The sequence below is a fragment of the Colletotrichum acutatum genome, assembly GCF_030867785.1.
Source record: "Colletotrichum acutatum strain CBS 112980 chromosome Unknown BDZ83scaffold_5, whole genome shotgun sequence".
NCBI lineage: Eukaryota > Fungi > Ascomycota > Sordariomycetes > Glomerellales > Glomerellaceae > Colletotrichum > Colletotrichum acutatum.
In genome coordinates, this window is record NW_026848999.1 from 587,915 (window position 1) to 609,522 (window position 21,608).

The window sequence follows — 21,608 nt, forward strand, 5'->3', positions numbered from 1 at the left end:
TCGCAAACTTGTGTGAACAATCAGATGCCATCTAAAGCATGGCCGTCGAAGGGTCCGGGCCGGGACCATCCTGGCGGGAAACACCAGTGTTCTACGCAGATGGGACTAGCGGGTTGGCAGGGTGTTTATGCTGGTCTTTCTTGGGGCCGTGGGCAGCAGTTGTCCGGCACAAACTCTAACAAGATGAGCGAAGAGGGTAGGGGAGTACCTGTAGCCCTGGCAGGCGAAGAGAAACTGCAAACGAAACGCCTGTTGTTGATGGCTCTCGACACCCTGCATATGCGCGTGCGTAGTTTGCTGAAAAGGCAACGACCTTGCTGGGAAGTTGGGAAAATCCAAAAGAGCATAGGTCAAGGTGAACAGACCAATGGATGTGCTTGGCGGGCTCAGCCTCCCGGAGGCAAAAAGATGCCGCGCGGGTGCTTGAGGTGTCTGCTGCCATAAGCCTTGGTCAGAAACAGTGTTTCTTGGGATTGTCCGTATTACACAGTAGCGGGCAGAAATATCGGACATTGGAGCGTGAGAAAAGCATACGCAAGCATGTCAGGTTGTTCTTCTTGGCTTGGACTGTGGAGGGCGAATTGAACCAGAGGAAAGACAAAAGATGTGGAACGGAGCACCGATCACTAGGATAAGCGCACCAAGCCGCGCCTTCAGGTCGCATCCATCGTCACCATGCACCTTGTCCAATACTGTGACAGCTGTTGGAAAGCGCATGATGCACTTGGTAGACCGTCACTACCGTAAAGACAGCCCAAGATGCACCTGCATGTTGGCTGAGATGTTGTGTACGTACCTTACACGGATAGCATCTTTTGTACCCAGGTAGATACGTACTGACGAACTTCCAAGTACCTTTTACTCACGGCAAGATCAACTCACGTCTTTGCTTCCATTCTCATGACGTCCACCTGCTAAGAAAATCCGGTGTAACAAAAGGGAAAGTGCCTAGAACACGCAGCGAGACCTGTGCTCAGTCGGCACCACTGAGGTACGCGGCGATTCGAGATCTGTGCTCATCTACAATCTCCCAACATGATGGCTGATCACTCTGACGACTCACAACATGCGCCTGTAGCATTCTCGCCAAGTAATTCCAGCAGGCTTGCTGACGATGTACGTTGTCGCCAAGGAAGGGGCTTATCTGACGGCAGCCGCAGCTTTCGGCATTTCCCAACATCCCCCTGCTCTTGCGTCTCAGCCCGATGCCTTCACTGTCACCGAAAGGATGGGCATTCCTATTTTCGTTCCCGTGAGGCCTCATCCTTGAAATGCTTCGAGCTCCTATCGTCGGTCAAGGCCCATCTCCCGCTGGCCGAGGATTGCGACCCTTCCGATGTCCAAACACGTGTAAGCCGGTCCCCAATGGACCATGTGGGTGGGAGAAAGACTCACGGACTGGTGAAGCCTGCACACCAGATTTAGGGAAGCAAAGACGATCAAACCGTCCAACTAAGCATCCGCACACCCGTCCCGATTTGCCAAATCTTGTCACTAAGACGGCACCAGTGGCACAAGAAAGATCAGCACCGACGCAGGACGCGCAATGCTTCCATGTTTTGTTCCATTCTTGCCCGCTAGAGAAAGCAAACAGACTGCTGAAGAACGGGCCGGAAGGATAGCAGATCGCCGACAATGGTCGATATCATCAGTCTAGACCTTGCTAAATGCTACTAGGATGGCTACAGCTACCAAGCTCCTTGCCAAAGTCGGAAGGATTTGATCTTGAGCCTTCCGATCCGCCCGCTCTTGACGCCATGTCCAGAAGATGAAACTTTGCTACTGCAAGGTATGAGCTCACAACAATACAGTTCTGTCTATTCGTCTGACATTGCGCAGGCATTTGCCGGTTCCTTCTGTTCCTTGGCTTAGGTAATGGTGCCTTTCAATCCGAAATTTGCATGCTCAAGATGACTGTTGTCTACTTTGGACGACTGGAAGTCGTGTCATTCGGATGCGGCGCAGCCATTCAACATTTGCAACACAGACAAGTTGAAATACGGATACCGGCCGACTTACCGGTCTGTTTGTGTCAAAGCTGCAAGTCTGAACTCCGCCTACGGCCAGCGATGGCCGAGTGTTTCTTGGTGGATTGTAGACAACACACAAAACCCTGAGGTGAACAAATTCAGAAATATTGAAACGTACATAGGCGTTGCCGGTGAATACACCGAAAGCAGCTTCAAGGTTGCGTCACTGGGTGTGGCTCAAGGATCTACCCCACGCTTCAACCACGTCGCCAAGCCAAAAGCATCCCAATGGCTTCTGCTTGACAGCACTCGTCATATCCAGTATGTTCACGGGCTCGGTCTGCAATAGCCAGTGAGGTGGGCCACAGACCTGACTTGGCAGGAATCTAAGTATCACAGAGTCGGACTTACACCCATCGGCTGCGTTTGCACCATCGCAATGCACTGCCAGTGTATTCCTAACATCAACTGAACGCAGACCTTCGCAAAAACCGAAAGGCCCAGGGACTTCCTAGTCACTCTAGCTCGAATAGGGTTCGATGCAACAACGGCATGGTTGATGCGCCCGGTACGGATAGCGTCAGATGATGATGCGACAAGACCGCGAAACCATGAAGGCAATTCGTTACGACTTGCAAAGTTTTTCCAAGAGTAACGGCGGCCAGCTTCGCCATGCTGCAAAAGTAACACCAGCCTGTCGCGACGCCGCCAGCGAAACTCAAATCCCCGATGATCTCTATTTTACTATCACAATGTACTCAAGGCTCAAGTTGGCAAGCTCACAGCGAATACATCGAAATTGGGCTCCTCGCGACGATCTCGATGACCCAATCCGGCAGCCGTTACTGGTGTGGGGCCGGGTGCGGGGCTTCACCTTGCCGATGGGAGGTTTTTGCTCCCGTTCCCCAGGTTGACCAGCAGTCTTACACAGCAATTACACTAAATGGGCCGCCCGCGAGTCGGGAGAAGGTCCACTGCAACGCTGAGTTTAGGCGATGGTGCAACTATCATCCCGCCCCGTATATGAGTTGGTCCGGGGCGACCTCCACCTCCGCAACCACCACGGCCGCAATTTGCTCATAATCCCACGACATGCCGTCTGGGACTCTAGCCCATTGTTTAGGGCAGAGCTTGTGGAGGCTGAGTCAACTTCAAAATCAGTTTCGACTCCAATGAACCAAGAGCAGGCTAGCCGACTACCTTATTTCTGCGTTGGGTCAAAAGTTCTCAAGACAATGTAACATCACGGTCCCGATACCCCGGTTACCTCAGTCTCTATTCGGACTAAGATTCTGTTCAATATGGCGCCCCGGGGTCCGACAGCTCCGTCAAATGTGCTGGTACTGTCGACCGCTCGTTTGCTATTTTCATACGCTATAAACCGCGTAGCTTTCACAGCTCGATCACGAAGGCTTGTCACCACCAGATTACACCGCTAGGTTTTCCAGCAGCGAGCGTATTGCCCAGGATCGCTGTCAGCTTGGTCTAAGCTTCGTTGGGCGCAAGACATTTCCCGTTGACTGCTGTCAGTCAGGAGTGAAGCGGGTACGAGTTTTGCGCAAATGACGCCAAGTTCTATCTAGTCTCGCCCTGTTCTTCCAAATCCAATGTGGCCAATACTGCCCTGCCCTGGTAAGATTTTTTGTCCGTCTGGTTCAAACGGATTGCCAACAAGTGTAATCATGGACCTGGTTTGCGCTATACTCTATTGACCTTTCCTCGGTCGTCGCGCGACAAGCAAGAAAGGGACGAGGATTGACAAAAACATTGCAAAAGAGACTTCCAGCATCGACGACATCGCAACCATCCGATATTGATATCGTCAGCATCGCTCAGGACATGACCCTCGCCCCTCTCCCTCATGAAACAATTCGCACTACTCATTCGTTGCCAAAGTAACGAGATCCTTCATTATGCAGCCCAGCAGTCGGAAAAATGCCCCGAATCGCATCGACAGCATGCTCCAGATCCTCAAGGCCAGCAATCCGAAGTCCTGATAATCACCATATGCACCCCTCCCTCCACGTGGAGCACCGGTGTGTACGCCGGAGCATTCGGGTTTTCGTTATTTGTTACTTATCGTCTGCGCAGATCGATCCTGGAGGATGAAAACCTACCATTTACCGAAACCTCTCGACCTTGAGGGGGAAAAAACCGCTCGGGGCAAGGTAAGCAAGGTAACGCGACCTAACATATGATGACTTCGGAATCGGGATGCAGTGAACGCTACAAGCTAATAACACATATCACTGATTTACAATATACCAAGATCGGCCTCTGCCACAGACTAGCTTCTAGCTTCAAAGCAAGATAGAGGACATCACCAGCGAGCCTGGCGTAATCCCATCTTTTTTACCTTTGTTGGTATCTTTTTTCTTGGTGTTTATTCGTATAGCAGGGAAAGGATGAACAGATTTTATTGTGCCTTTTAGTCAATATCCCGACTGATACTCCTTGCCTTCACCGTTTACGAAACCCCCCCGGTGTCTTGGTCTCGGAAATCTTGGCAGCTAGTCATGGCTTCCCCCCCCCCCCCCCAACGTCCAGATTACCGCCAAGAAGGTTCCAAGGCTCTGGGACCCGGGCGTGAGGAAAATACGCAGTACTCACCCCCTTGAGATCCGTGAATTTGCCAAGCAAGCGCTCGCACGCGCGCGCGCGCGGTTGACTACGGAGTATACGAAAGTGCCAGGACCAAATCCCAGCCACTGGATTGCAAAGCAAACCAAAGCTTGGCGCGATATGCGCCTGTCGCTGAAAAAAACTTGAAGCAAGGGGAGCAAGGAAAGTAGGCGGACAACGCAACGAAAAAGTCCAGCAAGAAAAAACTCATATATATTATCGTGACGATGCTTCGCCCACTGACTACCGAACAAGGGGGGGAAAAGTATAACTACGGACTAGCGATGTGCGCCAGAAAAAAAAAAAACAACAACAGGAGGAATCTCGATGGTTCACTATTCCGTCGCTCGTGTACCGAACGAGGCAGTGAAGGCCTGGGGACTCTCAGTCCCCAGGGCTAAACGGACTTTGCTTCACTTCAATAACTCCGTGCTGCGCGCGTCCAATAGCCGCGCCAATTCGCAATGAGGCTCCCAGACTTTTTCCCATGCCGTTCGCCCAGCACTCCCAAATCTCTCTATACTCTTTCGTCTAGAACTGCTGATGATGTATACGAACAATACAATCTAGACTTCCGTGGTGAATCGAAACGCGTGGCTCTCCAACATGCTGCTCGACGCAACAAAGCTGAAGCCGCCAAAGGGGTCGTCTTCCTTGGCCGACATGGCGCTCCAGGGTTCCTTGGCCGTGATGACGGGGCTGAGAGACAAGTCGGTGAACTCGGGCGCAAAGTTCTCGGCGAGCTCGGGGTCGGTGATCATGGGCTGGATGGGCGGCTCGACCTCTCTGGCCTCGAGCTTCTTCCAGTCAATCTTTCTGAAGAAGCGGTGGCCCTTCATGGTCTGCAGGTCCTTGGGCATATTGGCCCCCAGGCGCTTCTTGGGGTCCTTCTTGAGCAAGCGCGTCAGGAGATCCTTGGCGTCGGGGCTCAGGAAGTACGGCATGACGAGCTTCTGCTTGACGATGTTTTGTTGAATCTTGGCATGGTTGCCGCCGCGGAAGGGCGGGTTGCCAGTCATCAAGTCGTAGCCCAGCGCGCCGAAAGACCACCAGTCGACTGCCTTTCCGTACTTCTGTCCCTGAATGACCTCGGGGGCCATGTACTCGACAGTTCCAAGCATCGAGTTGCAGTGGTCCTCTGAGGTATCGACAGCGACTTTGGATAGGCCAAAATCGGTGAGCAACAGATGGCCCTCGGCATCCAGCAAGCAGTTTTCAGGCTTCAAATCACGGTACACGACACCCAGGGTGCTATGCAGGTGCGAGATGGCCAGAAGCATCTCTGCCATATAAAAGGCAGCAACAGGCTCGGCAAACATCTTTTCGGTGCTCAGGTGAGTGAACAGCTCTCCACCCTGGCCGTACTCGAGAATCAGATACAGCTTCTCGTGGTCCTGGAAGGCGTAGTACAGCTTGACGACAAACGGGTGACGGTTGACCGATTCAAGGATCTGACGCTCCGTCTTGGTCTGTTCGATGAGCTTCTTGTGGACAGTAAGGGAAGCCTTCTTGAACTGCTTCTGGGCGTAAAGCCGACCGGTGTTGCGCTGCTTGACGAGAAGCACAGTACCGTAGGTTCCCTTTCCTAGGCATCGGAGGGGGTCAAAGTCGTCGGCCGTCATCTTACGCTGGACGTCCTTGCTACCCTCAATGGGCACAATGTGGCCGTTTCGCTCGCGAACGCTCTCATCGACATAGTCATGCTCCAGGTTGACCTCATAGCTCGTAGACCCGGTCTCGGAACGCTCGCTGCCAGCCTCACTCTGGCTGCCGTCCTGGCTCCCGCAGCGGCTCATGACAGCGCTGCTAATGCCCAGGCCCTTGGAGAGGCCGCCGTGGCCGTTGCTGCCGTTCAGGGTCAAGGTGCTCGTCCGGGAAGAGTTGTCCAGGCTGAGAGGCTCCATCTGCAAGCGCAACTTGGCGATGCCCGAGACAGCAGGGGAGGAAGCCCCGCGCATATTGGGGCTACAGTTGGCGCTGACGACATCGTCGATGAGGGCGGCGCGGCCGGAGCGCTTCGCGGAGAGAGGCGGGGTAGCGCAGACGCCGTAGTCGGAATCCTCATCGCCGGAGGTGACGGGGGTGTTTTGAAAGCCGCGCACCGTGTTCAGTGCGGGCGTCGCCTTGGCAATCATGGTTGGGAAGGTGGTGGTGGTGATTCACGGGGGGGGGCTTTAAGGTGGCCGCTCCGTATAGAAGTATGGATTGCTCGTGAACGAGGGGCGCGCGTCGGTGTCCCGGTCGCGCCCTATACCAGTAGTGGCCGTCACTTTGGTAGGAGGGTTATGGATAAGAGTGAAGCACGGAGATCGTGCCTCGTCGTCGCTCGGGGTCGTCGCGCGGGTCAGATTCGTAGTTTCTCTCGAGGTTTTGGTGGCTCGGGTTTCGGCGCATCTGGCGGCGGAAGAATGAGCAAGAAGTGATGTCGTAATTGTCGTTTTTACTAGGCATTGGTGTTTGATCGGGTTTCTTGAGTAGTCGGTCAGTCAACAAGGCATTTTCAGAGGGAGGAGTGGTTGCATTCACCAAAATGGTGTTGTTGAAGAAAGGGAAAGGAGAAAGGATCAAATGGAAACAGGCCGGCTCCAAGGTTTAACGAATTCAAGAAAATTCAGCCCGCTCAAGCCGTTCCCTCCTTCGCTCGGGACAGGCCACCCACAGGCTGGGTACAGGGGGTTTCGGCGTAAGGTAGGTACAAGTGGTAGGTACAAATGACAAGTACCATAGTAAGACAGTGGCGGTCCCAAGGTGAGCGGACCAACCAGAGGGCCAAGCCATGTCAGCCAGCAACCTGAGTGACTTTTCGTTCACATGGCTGTGGGCAGCGGACACTTTTTTTCCCTCCCACCGTCCCACTTCCCACTTCCTGCCCACCCAAAAACAACGCCAAAATGACCCAAAGTGACCAAAAGCACCGCACTTTGGAGGGGGAGGTGCGAGGGGGAAAGTGTGGATCTAGCGGTCCACTGGTGGGATTGGCAAAGCGGAAGCCAAAAATTCGGGCACCCGCGCTGGGGCCTTTTCGGGTGCTATCATTGGGCAGGCGCAGGGGCTGTAAGCCTGTAACCTGATGGGCATTGCTTGCCTCGTTCCAACTCAGCCCAAATTGCCTGGGTCTTCTGATTTTTCCCTTTGCATTTTCTGACTCTCCTTCAGTGGCCTGTCCCCATTTCCTTGACACTGGATTGTCACGGCATTCCCAATTTGTTAGGTCGGCTGCGGGTAAGGTATCTCCTTTGCCTGCCCTGGCCACTGTATTTGATGCAGCTTCATGCCGGACAGGTATGCAACACTGGGCTGAAAGACATGTCTGGCGTCCCTTTCGAAGCCTTCCCTTTCCGTATTGTCGCCGGTTAGCAGCGGGGATCAGCGTGGTATTCTATTATGTATTACCGAATCTGGTCGGCGGTGTTAGCGGAGCGGGAAGGTACCATCCGGATATTCATCGTTCTTCCCAGTCGCAGTCGGAATTCCACCAACAATCAAACTTGGAAGCAACAGCGAACAACAGTGTTCTTTTCTTTCCCCAATTCCACATGCTGTCGCAGTTAAGAAGCTGCCGGCGTGTGTCCGACTATCGACGGAGGAAGCAGAGCGATCCTTCTCGGTCCCAACTTCACTGGTCTCCAGACCACGAAATTAAAGAAAGAAGCGAATCCAGGTCCAAGGATGGCTAATTGACTGCCTTATGACGTCCACCAAATGTCACCAGATATGGAGGGCGGCAGAGCCCAAAAATACAAAGTACCGAGAGCCCAAGGTACGGAGTACCTTACCTTAGTAATTGGAACCTCATAAAGTGGTCTGACACCGGCCTCTTTCGCTACCTCATCAAACACGCACATAGTAACGCCGCCTCTTCGCTAATATTCCTCAAATTTGCTATTTTTATGCGCCAGACCCGTCTCACGGTCTCACTCTCACTCACTCTCTCAACCCGCAAGCTGATCTTTGCGCAACCCAAGCGCCCAGGCTAGAATCTCTCCCAAAGGTCCCAAGGGAGAACACGGAAACTTGAAAGGGAAAAGGGCACACAACAACATTGGAACATCCGCAGGAAATGCATCTCAGGAATGCCAACTGGCATGAAGCTCCCGTCCGTAACAAAGAGTCCACGTCAGAGGATTGACCAGGGGAGATTATAACTCTAGTCTCTCATCTCTGTGGCATGTCTCGGACAAGATCGAGACTCATGTGGCTTTACCGGGTTATGCGGAATGCATGCTACACTGGCCCGAGCATTCTGTCTCACTTTGAGTTGAGATTGTCTGGCTGACTATAGGTACCTTATTCCGGATACCCAAGGAGATATCCAAGTGTCACTTGAACGTTAAGCAACTGGTTATTGACATTAATGATTTCCTGTCAGGAGGCGTATAGTTTGTGGGCTGTATGATCAACCTCAATTTCTGGAATCAACCAAAACACCGCCAACACATGTTCGTCGCAGCAACCACGAACGCCTTCCCCACTGGTTCCCACCGAATAAGGTACGCCATCCACCGCAGCCAACCCTGTCGAAACTCGGCCGACGACGATCTTCCCTCCTCGATGGTCACGTCAACGCCGGTTGACTAAGCCCAAACTATGATTTTGCCAGACATCAAAGCGACGCTTTACCTTCTCATCGTTGCTTTTGAACACCACCTCCGATCTACTAATTCTCTTCCACGTTGGTCAAGTAGTGCGTCTCCAGACTAAACCGCGCAAACGGGCTCCTCTGCCTCAATCTCTTGCTGAACCGGAAAAACACCCACGGCGTCACGCAGAACGCGGCTGCCAGCCCCGCCAGTATCGTGCCCGCGTAGTTGGCGTTCATCCCGGCGTACATCTCGTGCGCCACGAGCGGCATCAGCCCCGACGCGACGGCCCGCACGAGCGCGAGACCCGAGAACGCCGACGCCGAGTAGAGCAGGTACGAGTCCGCCAGGTAGCCGCTCAGCGTGTGCGCCGTCTCGTTGACCGCGAAGCCGACGAGCACGAGCGACGCCGTGGGAATAGCCCAGTGAACGCTCGGCACCAGCGGTGGCACCGTCCACGCGAACCACGCCAGCCCGATGGCGAGTGCCGGGGCGGCGAACGCGAAGCCGATGATTTTGTCCTCTCTGGTCAAGGGAATAGGGACTGGTTAGCCTTGAGAGATCTCGATAAACCGGAGGGAGGCATGATTGAGTAACTCACGGCTGAATGGGAATCTGCTTCCGTTGGCGGTCTCGGACCACCTTCATATCCCACAGACGAGGGAGAAACGTGAAAATGACGCCGACGGCGATGGCTAAGAACGGTAGCGACGCCTGCGTCTTGGAGAACCCAAGCGAGACGTAGACCACGATGAGCGACTCCGTAAAAAGGTAAATCATGCCCCACGACGACGCCGAGATGAGCGCGACCATAATGACCAACGGCTCCGTGAGCAAGATCTTGCCCGGTCGAAGAACGCTGATGCGGACCAGGGCCCGCCAGTCGCGCGCCTCGTCCGGGTTATGCCACGCCAGTCTCCTTACCGTCGTCTCCCTCTGGATCTTCTTGATAATGGCCCCCAGCAGGATACTGGGCCGGCTCTCCCTAATCCCAAACATGGCCAGAAAGAGCACCGCCGTCACGACGGCCGCGCTATGAAAGATCCACCGCCACCCGACCGCTTGCGAGATATACGCGGCGTAAACGGGGCCGAAGCACAGCCCGACCGTCGTCCCCGCGTTCCAGAGGACAATGATCCAGACCCGGCGCTTCGTGTTGAACATGTCCTCCACGCTGCCGGCGATAACGACGGACGGCACGGCCGACGCGAGTCCCGCCGCGAAACGGCCTGCGTAGACGGCTGCGGGATCGCGGACTAGGCCGGTGAGGAGGCTCGCGAGGCAGAAGGCGGCGCAGGAGATGAGGTAGGGGAGGCGGCGGCCAAAGAGCTCGGAAAAGGGGGGGATGAGGAAGCCGCCTATTGCTTGGCCAAGTTGGTACCTTTGTGACCATGTCGTGAGGATCGATATTTCCAGGGGAGGGGAAAGGATTCTTGGGGAGCAAGAGAAAGCTTACATTAGGGTGAAGCCAACCAGGGATACCTGTCGACTGAGACCGTAGTCTGGAGCCGCCTCGGTTGCAGCGACAGCCTATGTAGGGGAAGGGCCTTGTTAGCATATCTCCGGTTTTTGATTCTATACCTGATGGGTAGGTTGACAGCGTTGTGCAAGATAGGTATAGGGGACTTTGGTGTATCAACGACCACCCCCCACGCTGCTCGGTTCCTGCCGCAATATAGATCATCTCGGTAGGGTTCGATGGGGATGGGGAGTAGGCAATATAAGACAAGGTAAGGTGGTGGGATCACATACTCCAGTTGTACTTATAATTGTACTTTTCAACCTGTCAGCTACGGAAAACAGATACAAAGAAGAAGCAAAAGGCTCTCTCACGTGTACAGCTCAAACAGAATGATGACCGTGGTATCAAATGCCTTCCGCCTGGTAGTCCAGTTCCGAGGGTGCGTAACACAGTCCCGCTGCCAGTTGACGAAGCCGTCGGCGCGCCTCTCGAGTCCGTACCGTGCCAGGACGGCATTCTCATCCGTATAAGTACCCGTCCCTGCGTCCTCGACGACGGCGCAGGAGGAGACGGTGGCGGCGGCAAGAGCTTTGACATCGGCGGACCCCGTCGGCTCCTGGGCGTCATGGCTCTCTAGGACCATGGTTGGAGAGGTACGTTGTAAGGTGGGAGGGGAAAAGGGGACGAGGGGATGAACGTTAGAAATGACAGATGAGCATAGTCTAGGTAGGTGAGTATTAGGAAAGGACTGGGAAAAAGGAATATGGTTGAAGAGGAGAATCGTGGACCAGACACCAGTAGAGTACCATCGTCTGTCTCTCTCCCCTTTTCTCTTGGGTCTGCGTTATGCTTTCGGCTACCGGCTTATATCCCACACCGCTGATCGACGACAAGGCACCATTCTCTTCTGTTCGACAGAGACACACGTTAAGCCAAGAGAACACATCCTCCTCCTTCTCTAATATTCTTAGTCACAAACATGTTCAATGGGGGATCCTGCAATGCCAACAAATGCCCAGCTAACTCGATTGAGGCGAAAACAGACGAGGAAACGGCTCAGCCTCCAAGTTCTCCCAGAGAATTCAAGAAGCTCCTTTGGAAATCGTGAGTGCCGCTACAAATCACAGAAAAGAAAGCCATAGTGAATAAAGGATCAAAAGGGGAAGCAAACTATTTGCTGCATGTGAGATCCTAGACGGGTTACATCTGCCGTAAGCACTTGGAAGCCGACGTCGCGTCAACGGTCCAATCGTAGGTAGCTATCACGGCAGTGGACTTCGATGATCTACCTGGGGCTGGAGCCGAGCCCGAGGCATATCGAGCATACCTTCTAGAATCGACGTGTCGGGCTGACCTAGTTTGTTCACTAGCCTTCTCTCGTTTCCTCTTGAGGATTGTTATATCGCTGATTTGACAGGCCTGGGGCGACGTGAGTGCGATGGGCCCTGAGCTGACTGCATGACATCTCTCACTTACATACATACATACACCATGCCCTTTCTCGTCTGGATTCCTCTCCCGCGCGCGCGGCTGACAGAGGAATGTGTGCTCGACAGCCTCAATCCGAATCCTTCTAGAAACGCCACAATCAGTTCGGATGGGGGGTGGTGGTGTTCCTTTCCTCGGCTCACAATGTAAGGCGATATGAGACCTAGACGTAGGTGTCTCGTGACAACATCTTCCATCCAGCTGAGATAGAATCGTCTAGACTTTGAACGGCATCGTTATTAAAATGTAGTCCCTCCAAAAAACCTGGACATGTGCATGCAACCGGCAAACTGCCGTGTAGCCTGGCTCCTGGTCCCAATACTGCTTTGCTCCGAGCTTGGTAGATTTCATACAGGAACTCCAGCAACTAGCAATTTATACACTGTCCTTTGACAGCTAAAACACCGCGAGATACCTCGCTATGATGCCCGACGACGAGAATATCCCTATCCTCTGGGGTTCGCCCCAAGAAACCGGCGCCGCGTTCGACTTCAGGAGTGAGTCGAACCCCTTTTCCCTCTCATTCCTCCTTTCTACGCCAGCCCATGCAAAACCCCCATCCTCGTCTCCATTCTCTTCCCAATCAGCCGAATACTCATCCAACGAGCGCGCGCGCGCGCGAGAGAGAGAGAGACCACTGACATCCCCTTAGGCGACGTAATAACAACACCCTCCCTCACAATGCTCACCGCAATAACCCAAACGACCCTCTCCGACGACGTCTACGCAGAAGACACCACAACCACCGCCTTCGAAACCTCCCTCGCGAAAACCTGCGGCCACGCCGCTGCAGCCTTCGTCCTCACCGGCACAATGGCAAACCAGCTCGCCCTCCGCACCCTCCTAACCCAACCGCCCCACGCCATCCTCGCCGACGCCTCGGCGCACATAATCCACTGGGAAGCCGGCGGCGTAGCACACCTCTCGGGCGCCATGGTGCAAGGGATCCGCCCCCGCAACGGGCTGTACTTAACCCTCGAAGACATCGAGAAACATGCCGTTGTGACGGATGATGTACATAAATGCCCCACACGGGCGGTGAGCATAGAGAACACGTCCTCCGGTGTCGTCGTGCCGCTCGCGGAGCTGCAGAGGATCAGAGAGTGGACTAGGGACAGGGGTATCGCGGTACACATGGACGGCGCGCGGCTCTGGGAAGCCGTATCCGCGGGCGCGGGCACCCTAGAAGAATTCGGCCGGTGCTGCGATGTCCTGACGCTGGACTTCAGCAAGAATCTCGCCGCGCCGATGGGCGCCATGGTCCTCGGCTCGTCGGAGCTGATCAAGCGCCTGCTGAGGATACGCAAGAGTATAGGCGGCGGGATGAGACAGGCCGGCGTCCTCGCCGCCGCGGCGCGGCAGGCTGTTCTCGAGAATTTCGGCCCGGGTACCCGGGATGTGAGGGGCGTGTTGGGGAGAAGTCGGGCGATGGCGGCTGAGGTTGGGAGGATGTGGGTTTCCCGGGGCGGGAGGTTGTTGAAGCCTGTCGAGACGAATATGGTCTGGTTGGATCTCCGGGGTTGCGGGGTGGGTTTGGAGCGGTGGAATGAGGCTGGGAGGCGGAGGGGGATCAAGTTGGATGGGAAGAGGGTCGTTTTGCATCACCAGGTTGGGGAGGCGGCGATGAGGGCGTTGGGGGATGTGATGGATGAGGTTCTTGGGAGAGTTCGGGGGGCGTCTGATGGGGTTGGTGGGTTACCCAAGGCGAGGTTATAGATATTCTGTCATGTCCTTTGCGGTGATGCTTCAAAATATGGTTCGGTGTTGACCCGGCTGCCGTGACAATGAAGGGCTTCGCGAGTTGACTGAACTTGGAAGGGGGTATCTTATTGTTCTACAGGAGTCGGGGTCTCCCTCCATCTCTAACACCCAATAACATCTTCCTTAAACTCCCTCGCCATCATTCCGGCCCCAGAGCTTGACCGTCCGGTCGTGGCCACCACTAACAATCCACTTGCCGTCCCTACTCACATCAACACTGGCAACCGGCCCAGAGTGTCCACTGAGCGTCTGCACCAACCCCCAGTTGTCGGCCGAGAAGACTTTAATCTTTGCGTCGAACCCACCGGAGACGAAAAAGGTCCCCGCTTTCTTGGGCTGCTGCGCGCCCTTCTCGTCGGCGCCGGGCGGGTAGCCGTCAATCGGGTCGTCAAGGCCCCGGAACCATCGCAAGTCCGAGACGGCCTTGGCGTGCGCGCCGAGGTTCGCCGTCCGCTGCACCTTGCGCACATCCCAGCACTTGACCCAGCCGTCGGCCGATCCCGAAAGCACCCTGTGACCGTCGGAACCCCAGTCGAGCGCGTAGATGGGCTGGATGTGCTCGTCAAGGATCATGACCGTCCTGCCGGACCGCAGATCCCAGATGCGGCCGATGCTGTCCAGGCCCGCGCTGGCCAGGAGGGAGCCGTCGGCGTTGAAGCTGACGGCGTAGACGCCCCTGGAGTGGCCCTCTTGTAGCAGCAGCTCTGCTGTCGTTTCCACGTCCCAGAGCCTCCACGTCGTGTCGTCTGAGGCCGATGCCAGATACCGGCCGGAAGGGTGGAACTCGACGCGGGATACCCTGCCGCCGTGGCCCGTCAGGGTCGAAAGGGGGGTATCTTTGTTCAGAGACCACAGGTGGACCAAGCCCTCAGCTCCGCCGGAAGCAAGGTTCACCGTGTCAGGTGATACGTTGGCCTCGGGTAGCGTGGACCCCGGGTACCATGAGATACCGCTAATCTTTTGTGTGTGTCCTCGGAGGTTCATCTTGGCCTCCATGCTTGGGATCTCAATGAGCTTGAGCGCTCCGCCCCAGTTCCCCACGGCAACGAGCTCTCCGTTTGGCGATAATCTCGTCATGCTAACGTGTCTCTCGCCGGCCGTCTGACTGCCCTGGAGCTCAAAACCATCCAGTTTCTCCTTGATCTGTTTTCGGAATTTGACGTGCGTACGCAACGGGATCGTAGACTCGGCCTTTTGAAATTGTACCCGCCGTCGCGCCCTCGGCAGGGAATACTTTGCAATATCGATGCGCGCCTGCAGTAGGGCCTGGCCGCCGGGTGTGTAAAACTCCTCGTCCTGCTCGTCCTCGTCCTCGTCTTCGGCGTCCTCCATTGTGATGTCGCCGTTCTCGATGCCATCCATCTCCTGCTGGTTAGCCAGTAGTTGGGTGACCAGGAGGTTCCGGAGGCGATCTCTGCGTTCGGGCTTTCCCTCGCCAAAGAGCGTGACCGGTTCGCCCATCTCTCTGAGTCTCGTGCGCACCCGGTTGTCGTCCGTTGGCACCGCGATGCTCGCCGCCAGCTTCTTCCTCTCCATCTGCGCCAGGACGGCTGACGTCTTCTCGGGCGCGGCACCGGCGAATGCGGAAGGGATTTCGTAGTCGTGATCGACGGGGACGTCCTCCAGCGCAATGCCTCTGTCCTCGTCCATCGCCTCCTCGACGTAGGCTTGTCGCGAAGGGTGCATCATCTTGGGCAGCGGGCGGGCTTTCAGCCCGAGAAAGTCAGGGTTGTTGCAAAGTAGCGTCTAGAGAGTGATTCCAGAGAGTCGGTCGAGGCTTCTGAAGCTAGGGGAGAGGTGGGTTGAGCTCCAATGGGTGCCTGCTTAGTGAACGAAATCAATGTACTTGGTATCTAGGATTTGGTAGAGCTTACAACGGGACGTGCAAGCAAGTAGTGAACCAAGGATGCGCGCGCCTGCCACAATTCGTTCGGGGTCCACTGAAAATTTCTCGGCTACGGTGGCTCTTTTCGCCGTCCCGCTGCCCAGCCGGGTATCCAAGTCCCTGGAGAAAGCTCTCAGGTAGGTTGGCTGGTTGGGGGTACCTACCCCTAGACAAGGCGAAAAATAATGGACCAAATGATCTCTGATAGTTGATCTGAATCAAGACAAGGTGCAAGTTTTTTGAGGTTGATGCAGCATAAGGGCTTATGGAGCTGGCTCAGTGACATTGGATAGCTGGAATTGCATCTTCACTACAAGAAGCTATGGACCTATTTGCCCTGCTCTCTCTACCACAAGTCCACGCCCTACCCGACCGCCTCCCTGAAACCTCCGCCTACGCCCTCCAGTACAAAATAAATGAGAAGATTATAATGAAAAAGACTCATTAGTGGATGGTATCGCCAGCTTGATGGGCAACATCCAAGGTATCTGAAAGAGGTCAAAAAGCTTTTTGTTATCAAAGGAAAAGGACGTATGAAGAAAACAGTTACAGTCCAGAAACGAGGTTCGACACAAGAGCTGGAACCAAATCAATTAGCTCGGTGTTCCCTCTCTGCTGCGACTCTCACGCTTGCTCATGAAGCTGCGGCGAACGATCGACTTGGGGCTATCAGGGTCCAAGGTGCTGGCTGACGCGACGAAGGTACTCTTCATGATGACCGTTCCGCTTCCAACCTTGATCTCCTTCTCGGCCCCAGTTCCAGTTTCATCCACAAAGTACAGGGCTTCGCCCAGGTCGTCATCGCTTCTGAGGGTGTGCTCGCCCTTGGCCTCGATCTTGAATTGGGTATCGGGTGTGCATGTGGTCTTGAAAGTCTCGTTGAATCGGAAGAAACCGGTGGCGTCCTTATGGTGCTTGGTCTTGCCGATTGCCTTGGGCTTGGGCGTCAACTGGTTGATGATGATGTACAGGTCGGTTGAGGGAGGGAATCCCGTTGCAGACACGACGGTGAAAGAGGCGCTTCCTGAGCCGGGAGAACCTGGGTTCAAGCTGTGAACAGAGGCGGCTCCGTTGCTCTGTTTACGCGCGTGACCACCCAGTGTAGAGCCATTGGAGGTGCCCGGTCGCGTATCAGGGGATTCACTCCCATCCGATGTGGAGAACCCTGTTGCCCGCTTGAGTCCGAGGCCAGGTGTCGGCCCAGGAGGGCTGCCTCCATTCTCGACAATGGTCGGGATGTCGTTGAAACTAGACGACGCACCATCTGCGTCATCCTCCTTTCTGGAAAACAAGCCGCGCTTGAGGAAAGAAGCACCTTTGCCCACGCCGTGACCAACGGTGCTGCCAACTTTGATGGGTGCGCCAGCAATGCCCGTGACGATTCTTCCAGGCGCCGCGAATGTTCCAGAAAAGGTGGAGGTGCCTTGGCGAGTTCGAGTGACATACGAGGGCCGGAAAAGCATCCTCAATCTGACTGTGCCCGACTTTCCATCCAGAATCAGTCGACTCTCGCTAGGTCTAAAGGGATCCAACTGCTCAAGGTTGATGTCGGCAGCTCCAAGGAAGTCGGGCTTGTCGGCGAAATCGTAGTCCCACACAGTGACCTTGAACTTGGCAGCCGTTCTCGATGGGACGGGAACTTCAAAGAATTCGTTCCAGGCAGGGTGCAGCGTCTTCTTCTGAACCTTGGTCTTGTACACATCCTCGCCATTGAGCTCAAACTTGCAGTAAGGGTCGCTCTTGCCATTTGAGTCGGCTGACGGGAGGTCTTGGGCGTCCAAAACATCGACGCGGAGGGTACCCATGTTGTTGATACTTTCGCTCGGATCCAGCTGCATCTTGACGGGAATATACTTGAGGCTGACCTTGACACTGCTGGGCCGGTTTTCCTTGTCTTTCAACTTGAGAGTCGTGGGGTTGTTCTAGGGCTAATTAGTAATTTGTCACGTTTCTAGGAGATGAAGAAACTCACCAGGCACTGCTTCAGCGTGTCCAAAGTGTTTCCCTGCAGCTTGGCGATGGTGTGGTCCTTGTCCTTGTCGCTGCCCTCGACCTTGTCGCCCTTCTCACGGACCTTGAGTGTAAGACGAGAGAAGTCGAGCTCTCGGATGAAACAATCGCCAATTTCATCAAATGCGTGCTTCTTGTGCTTGGCGGCAGACGAGGTATATGAGGGGAATGCCATGTCGTCGACCCAGACTTCCAGGTGCGTGTTGTGCTCAGGCATCTCCGCTTCCATGAGCTTGAAGATCAAGAGACCAGACTCGTACTTGAGGAGCTCCTGAGGAGACAGCCGGATCTTAGGCGGGCCGCTCTCATCCTTGGATTTCCTGGGCATAGTTGGTGAGACGGGAGTGACTGGTGTCTTTGGCGGGCTGATTTCCAATTCGGTTCCATCCTTCTTCTCCTCGGTCTTCTTCTCCATGGAGCTGCTGAATTTACCAGCCTCTGACGATCGCGGGGCATCCTCAATCGCCTTCGCGGCCGCAGCCGCCTCCGCCTCTTCCTCCTCGTCTTCAGGGTCGGCAACATTGAGACAAGGGAAGAAGGATACCGTGTAGGTCAGAACACCCTTTGCGATGCCCTTGCCATGAAGCTGCAGGCCTCCTTGGAAGGTTTTCTTCTGATCGTGCACGTTGTACTCGCCGTTCTCAGCTTGCGAGATGTAGTCGCCGGCGAATACTTCAATCAAACCAAGACTGCGGTCCTTGCCCATCTTCTCAGAGTCCATGACTTCGAGCGTGAGGCGCTCGCGAGCCGAGTGTACTGGAACGTAGAGGACCTCATCAAAGTCGGGATCAAGAGTGTTCTTATGGGTAACCGTGCGAGCTTTCTCAATGCCGGAGAGAAGAACACGCACATAGGGGTCGGATTTGCCGAGAGTCTCGAAGTTGCGAAGGTCCTTTGCGTTCTTGAAGTGGAAACGCATAACACCAACCGGGGTGACGTAGCCTCCTGTTCCACCAACCACGCCAGACAGAGCAACCGGCTTCCATTGGGCCATCATCTTCACGCGACCGGTCGCGACGCCAGAGAGGTGGAACCACTCCTGGCTCTTGCCCATGCACTCCAGCATATCCTCAAGCTTGATCTGGTACTTGCCGATGACCTGGTCGCCCGTGAGATCGCGGTCGTCTTTGATCGTGACTCCAAGTTTAGCGTTCTTCTTATCAGTAATCAACATCTCCTTCGAGCCATTGTCCCAGATCGGGTTGTTAGTCCTCTTTAGCTTCTTTGTAGAGTGGACGTCTCGGCCGTTGAGATGCAGAGTGGCGTAGGGGTTGAGAAGGCCGACAAGACTCTTGGTGCCATCCAAGTCCTTGGCCTGCTCCACTGTGAATCTAAGAATGCCCGTGTTGGAGTCTGGCGGGGGCTCCAAGCTGCCGTCTTCCAACTTCTTGGGCTCCATGACTGGGAAGAATCTAATATCGCAGGAAAGCTGACCTCGAGCCTTGCCGTCTGCAATGACTTCCAGGACTTCGTTCTCGTGAACAGCCAGTTCCTCAACCTGATCAAGGGCAAATGATGCCACGCCCAGCTCCTTGTGTTTCCTGAAGTCATTGTAATCGAATACCTGGATATCCAAAGAGTCGTTGAAAGAGGTGATGATAATGTAGTGAGTCTCGTTCCAGCGCGGGCTTCCAGTGTCCTTGACGTGCTTTGTGCGGGCAAGCTGCTGGCGGCGATTCAAGGTCAAGGCGGCATACGGATCGGGCGAACCAGAGAAGTTGTCAGGGTTCTTGAGGCCCTGAGCGCCATGGAGAGTAACAGCAACCACGCCAATAGCCTGGTCAACTGGGGTTCCGGCCAGCATCTTGGCGACTTCAATGGGGAACACGTTGGGGGAGTACATCATGGGAGCAAGATTGCCGTGGATTTGCTCGAGGATGAAAGACTCGAGTCCAGGAATGAAGTTGATATCGAATCCGAAAGTCTCACCACCGAGAGGTTTGCAAACGTAATCAATCGTGGGCTTTTCCAAGAAGCACATCTCCACCTTTTCAATGTGAGGGAAAGGGATCTGTAGCTTGATCTTGAGTTGCATGATGCCAGAAAAGGACATGTCCTCAACGATCACATCAAGACCCTTGCTGATCATGGCCTTTCCGACTCGAATCTCAAGAACAACCTTGGGATTGATCTTGTTCTTGATTTGCTTGGAGGTCATATCCGCCGTGTCGTTCGGGGTGAAGCTAAATTTCCAATCCATGATGACAGTGTCATCTCCAGCTTTGGGGTACGTCTTTACGTGCTCCATCCGTGGGGGCTTCGAGCCGAGAGTGAACGTCTTGAGCTTCAAGCTATCGAGGAAGGCGGGAGTAGCACCACTGAGAACCTGATCAACAGAGTTGATGATGGTCTGTGCCAGAACGGGTTGATAGATAGGCCAGAACTTGAGCATGAAGGAATTGATCCACTCGAGCGATTCGGTTTCAGTCTCAAGTTTCTTCAGCGAAAGTTCTCTGTTGATGTCGTCGCGAAAGTTGCGCCTGACTCGGCGAATAGAAGTCCGGTAGTAAGTTGAGCACACAGCCATGAGAATGAAGACCCAGCCAAGGCCTCCGCCCAAAACAGCAACGAGCCATGAGGAGATACAGGCAAAGGCAATGATGGCGGCATTATGGTACCAGTCTCCGTAGAATTTATCCGGGATATTGCTTTCGAGCCAGGTCGAGTGATCTAGGAGACTTGCCGCATCATGGAGGTCGTCAGCGGGCCAGCCGAACCTCGGGGCCCAACCAGTTCTCGTGTACGGTTCTTCGTCCTGGCTTTGGGGATCGTTGGTCTTGATCGTGTTCCCGTCCTTGTCCTTGGGCAACTCGATGACGCCTTCTTTGGTCGGGGGTGGAAGATCGGTGACGGGAGCGCTCGAATCAGCTACATCGGTTACGACTGAAATACCCTTGGTTCGCTGGGAATGGAAGCCTGCGGGAACAGCCTAGCAAGCAAGAGACGTGTCAGTCCGGGTCAATTCAATGGTGAAGTGGGGTCCTTGGTCGCGCAACTCACAGCTGCAGCTTGGCGGCGCTTCTCTTCAGGGCTCGCATCCGGGTCGAAGGTGAAGGCGGTGATGCCAGCCTTCTTGGACTCCTCGACTATCTTCTTCTGAGCATCGTCTGCAGAGACGTTCGATTCGGGATCCTGGGCAGCCTCGACGACACCCTGAACCTTGAGCTCGTTCTTCTCGAGTGCGGAAGCCATCTTGTGAAGCTCTCGGGCGCCGCGCGGAGCAGCTTAGTGTGGGATGACCGAGTCAATTAGCAAGGCGCTCAGCTTGCGATGCTGTATCGACGCATGCAATTGTAGCCTTTGCAATGGACGAGGTAGACCGGGTGGCCTCGTTGGAATTGGAGTTTGGAGGGGAGAAGGTGAACAAGTAACGGAATTGGAGAAGGGACGCGAGGAGGGTCTCAGGGAGGGTCTCGGACTAAAAAGAGACGAGAAGAGAGAAGTAGATCGGCGACAGGGGAAAAAGGAGGGAGTGAATGGAGAGTGGCCGGACTGTGGCTGGTCGGCCAGTAGTTGGGATACTAAGGTAGCTTAGTGAAGAAATTGTGGAGGGCGGCACGAAGTAGAAACAAGATTCGGTAGAAGAAAGACAGAAGGCGGGAAGCCACGAAGCTAAGGTTGAGGAGGGAGGGCAAGGCAAATGTGGCAGTGATGAAGTGGATGGAGAATCAGAAAGGTGAAGGTTGGATTGGGAGTTTGGCACAGATACGTCAGGTTCGCTAGCGGCTACGCCGTGGCATGGATTGGGTAGCCGGTACGAAGTACTTGGTGCGTTTGGGGACAGTTGGAACTTGGAGAGACTGCCCGGACGGAACAACAGGCCGATCGAT

At 54.8% G+C, this 21,608-nt stretch overlaps 4 protein-coding genes across 4 annotated transcripts; all 4 read right to left on the minus strand.

Moving 5' to 3' along the window:
- Positions 1 to 4,783: 4,783 nt before the first annotated feature.
- BDZ83DRAFT_600926 (kinase-like domain-containing protein) lies at positions 4,784 to 7,196 on the minus strand. Its single transcript, XM_060507064.1, has one exon. It carries the CDS (start codon positions 6,725 to 6,727, stop codon positions 5,159 to 5,161), a length of 1,569 nt encoding a protein of 522 aa, XP_060370914.1. The 5' UTR covers positions 6,728 to 7,196; the 3' UTR covers positions 4,784 to 5,158.
- Positions 7,197 to 9,249: 2,053 nt separating this feature from the next.
- Positions 9,250 to 13,057, minus strand: BDZ83DRAFT_715492 (major facilitator superfamily transporter; the record flags this gene model as incomplete). The annotated part of the gene is made up of 6 exons (XM_060511751.1): positions 9,250 to 9,697; positions 9,774 to 10,553; positions 10,629 to 10,702; positions 10,925 to 10,946; positions 11,006 to 11,263; positions 13,044 to 13,057. 6 exons carry the CDS (start codon positions 13,055 to 13,057, stop codon positions 9,250 to 9,252), a joined length of 1,596 nt encoding a protein of 531 aa, XP_060370915.1.
- An 866-nt stretch (positions 13,058 to 13,923) lies between these two features.
- On the minus strand, positions 13,924 to 15,840 carry BDZ83DRAFT_600932 (WD domain-containing protein). Its single transcript, XM_060507065.1, has one exon. It carries the CDS (start codon positions 15,570 to 15,572, stop codon positions 14,007 to 14,009), a length of 1,566 nt encoding a protein of 521 aa, XP_060370916.1. The 5' UTR covers positions 15,573 to 15,840; the 3' UTR covers positions 13,924 to 14,006.
- Positions 15,841 to 15,927: 87 nt separating this feature from the next.
- On the minus strand, positions 15,928 to 21,435 carry BDZ83DRAFT_600933 (C2 domain-containing protein). The gene is made up of 3 exons (XM_060507066.1): positions 20,779 to 21,435; positions 17,741 to 20,707; positions 15,928 to 17,690 (listed from the first exon to the last, which is right to left on the minus strand). Exons 1-3 carry the CDS (start codon positions 20,968 to 20,970, stop codon positions 16,362 to 16,364), a joined length of 4,488 nt encoding a protein of 1,495 aa, XP_060370917.1. The 5' UTR covers positions 20,971 to 21,435; the 3' UTR covers positions 15,928 to 16,361.
- Between the last annotated feature and the right edge of the window lie 173 nt (positions 21,436 to 21,608).

Coding starts and splice junctions, on each gene's coding strand:
- BDZ83DRAFT_600926 (XM_060507064.1), bottom strand. CDS start 6,727: ATGATTGCCAAGGCGACGCCCGCACTGAACACGGTGCGCGGCTTTCAA.
- BDZ83DRAFT_600932 (XM_060507065.1), bottom strand. CDS start 15,572: ATGATGCACCCTTCGCGACAAGCCTACGTCGAGGAGGCGATGGACGAG.
- BDZ83DRAFT_600933 (XM_060507066.1), bottom strand. CDS start 20,970: ATGGCTTCCGCACTCGAGAAGAACGAGCTCAAGGTTCAGGGTGTCGTC. Junction 20,708..20,778: donor AGCGCCGCCAAGCTGCAGCT/GTGAGTTGCGCG, acceptor CTTGCTTGCTAG/GCTGTTCCCGCAGGCTTCCA. Junction 17,691..17,740: donor ACACGCTGAAGCAGTGCCTG/GTGAGTTTCTTC, acceptor AATTAGCCCTAG/AACAACCCCACGACTCTCAA.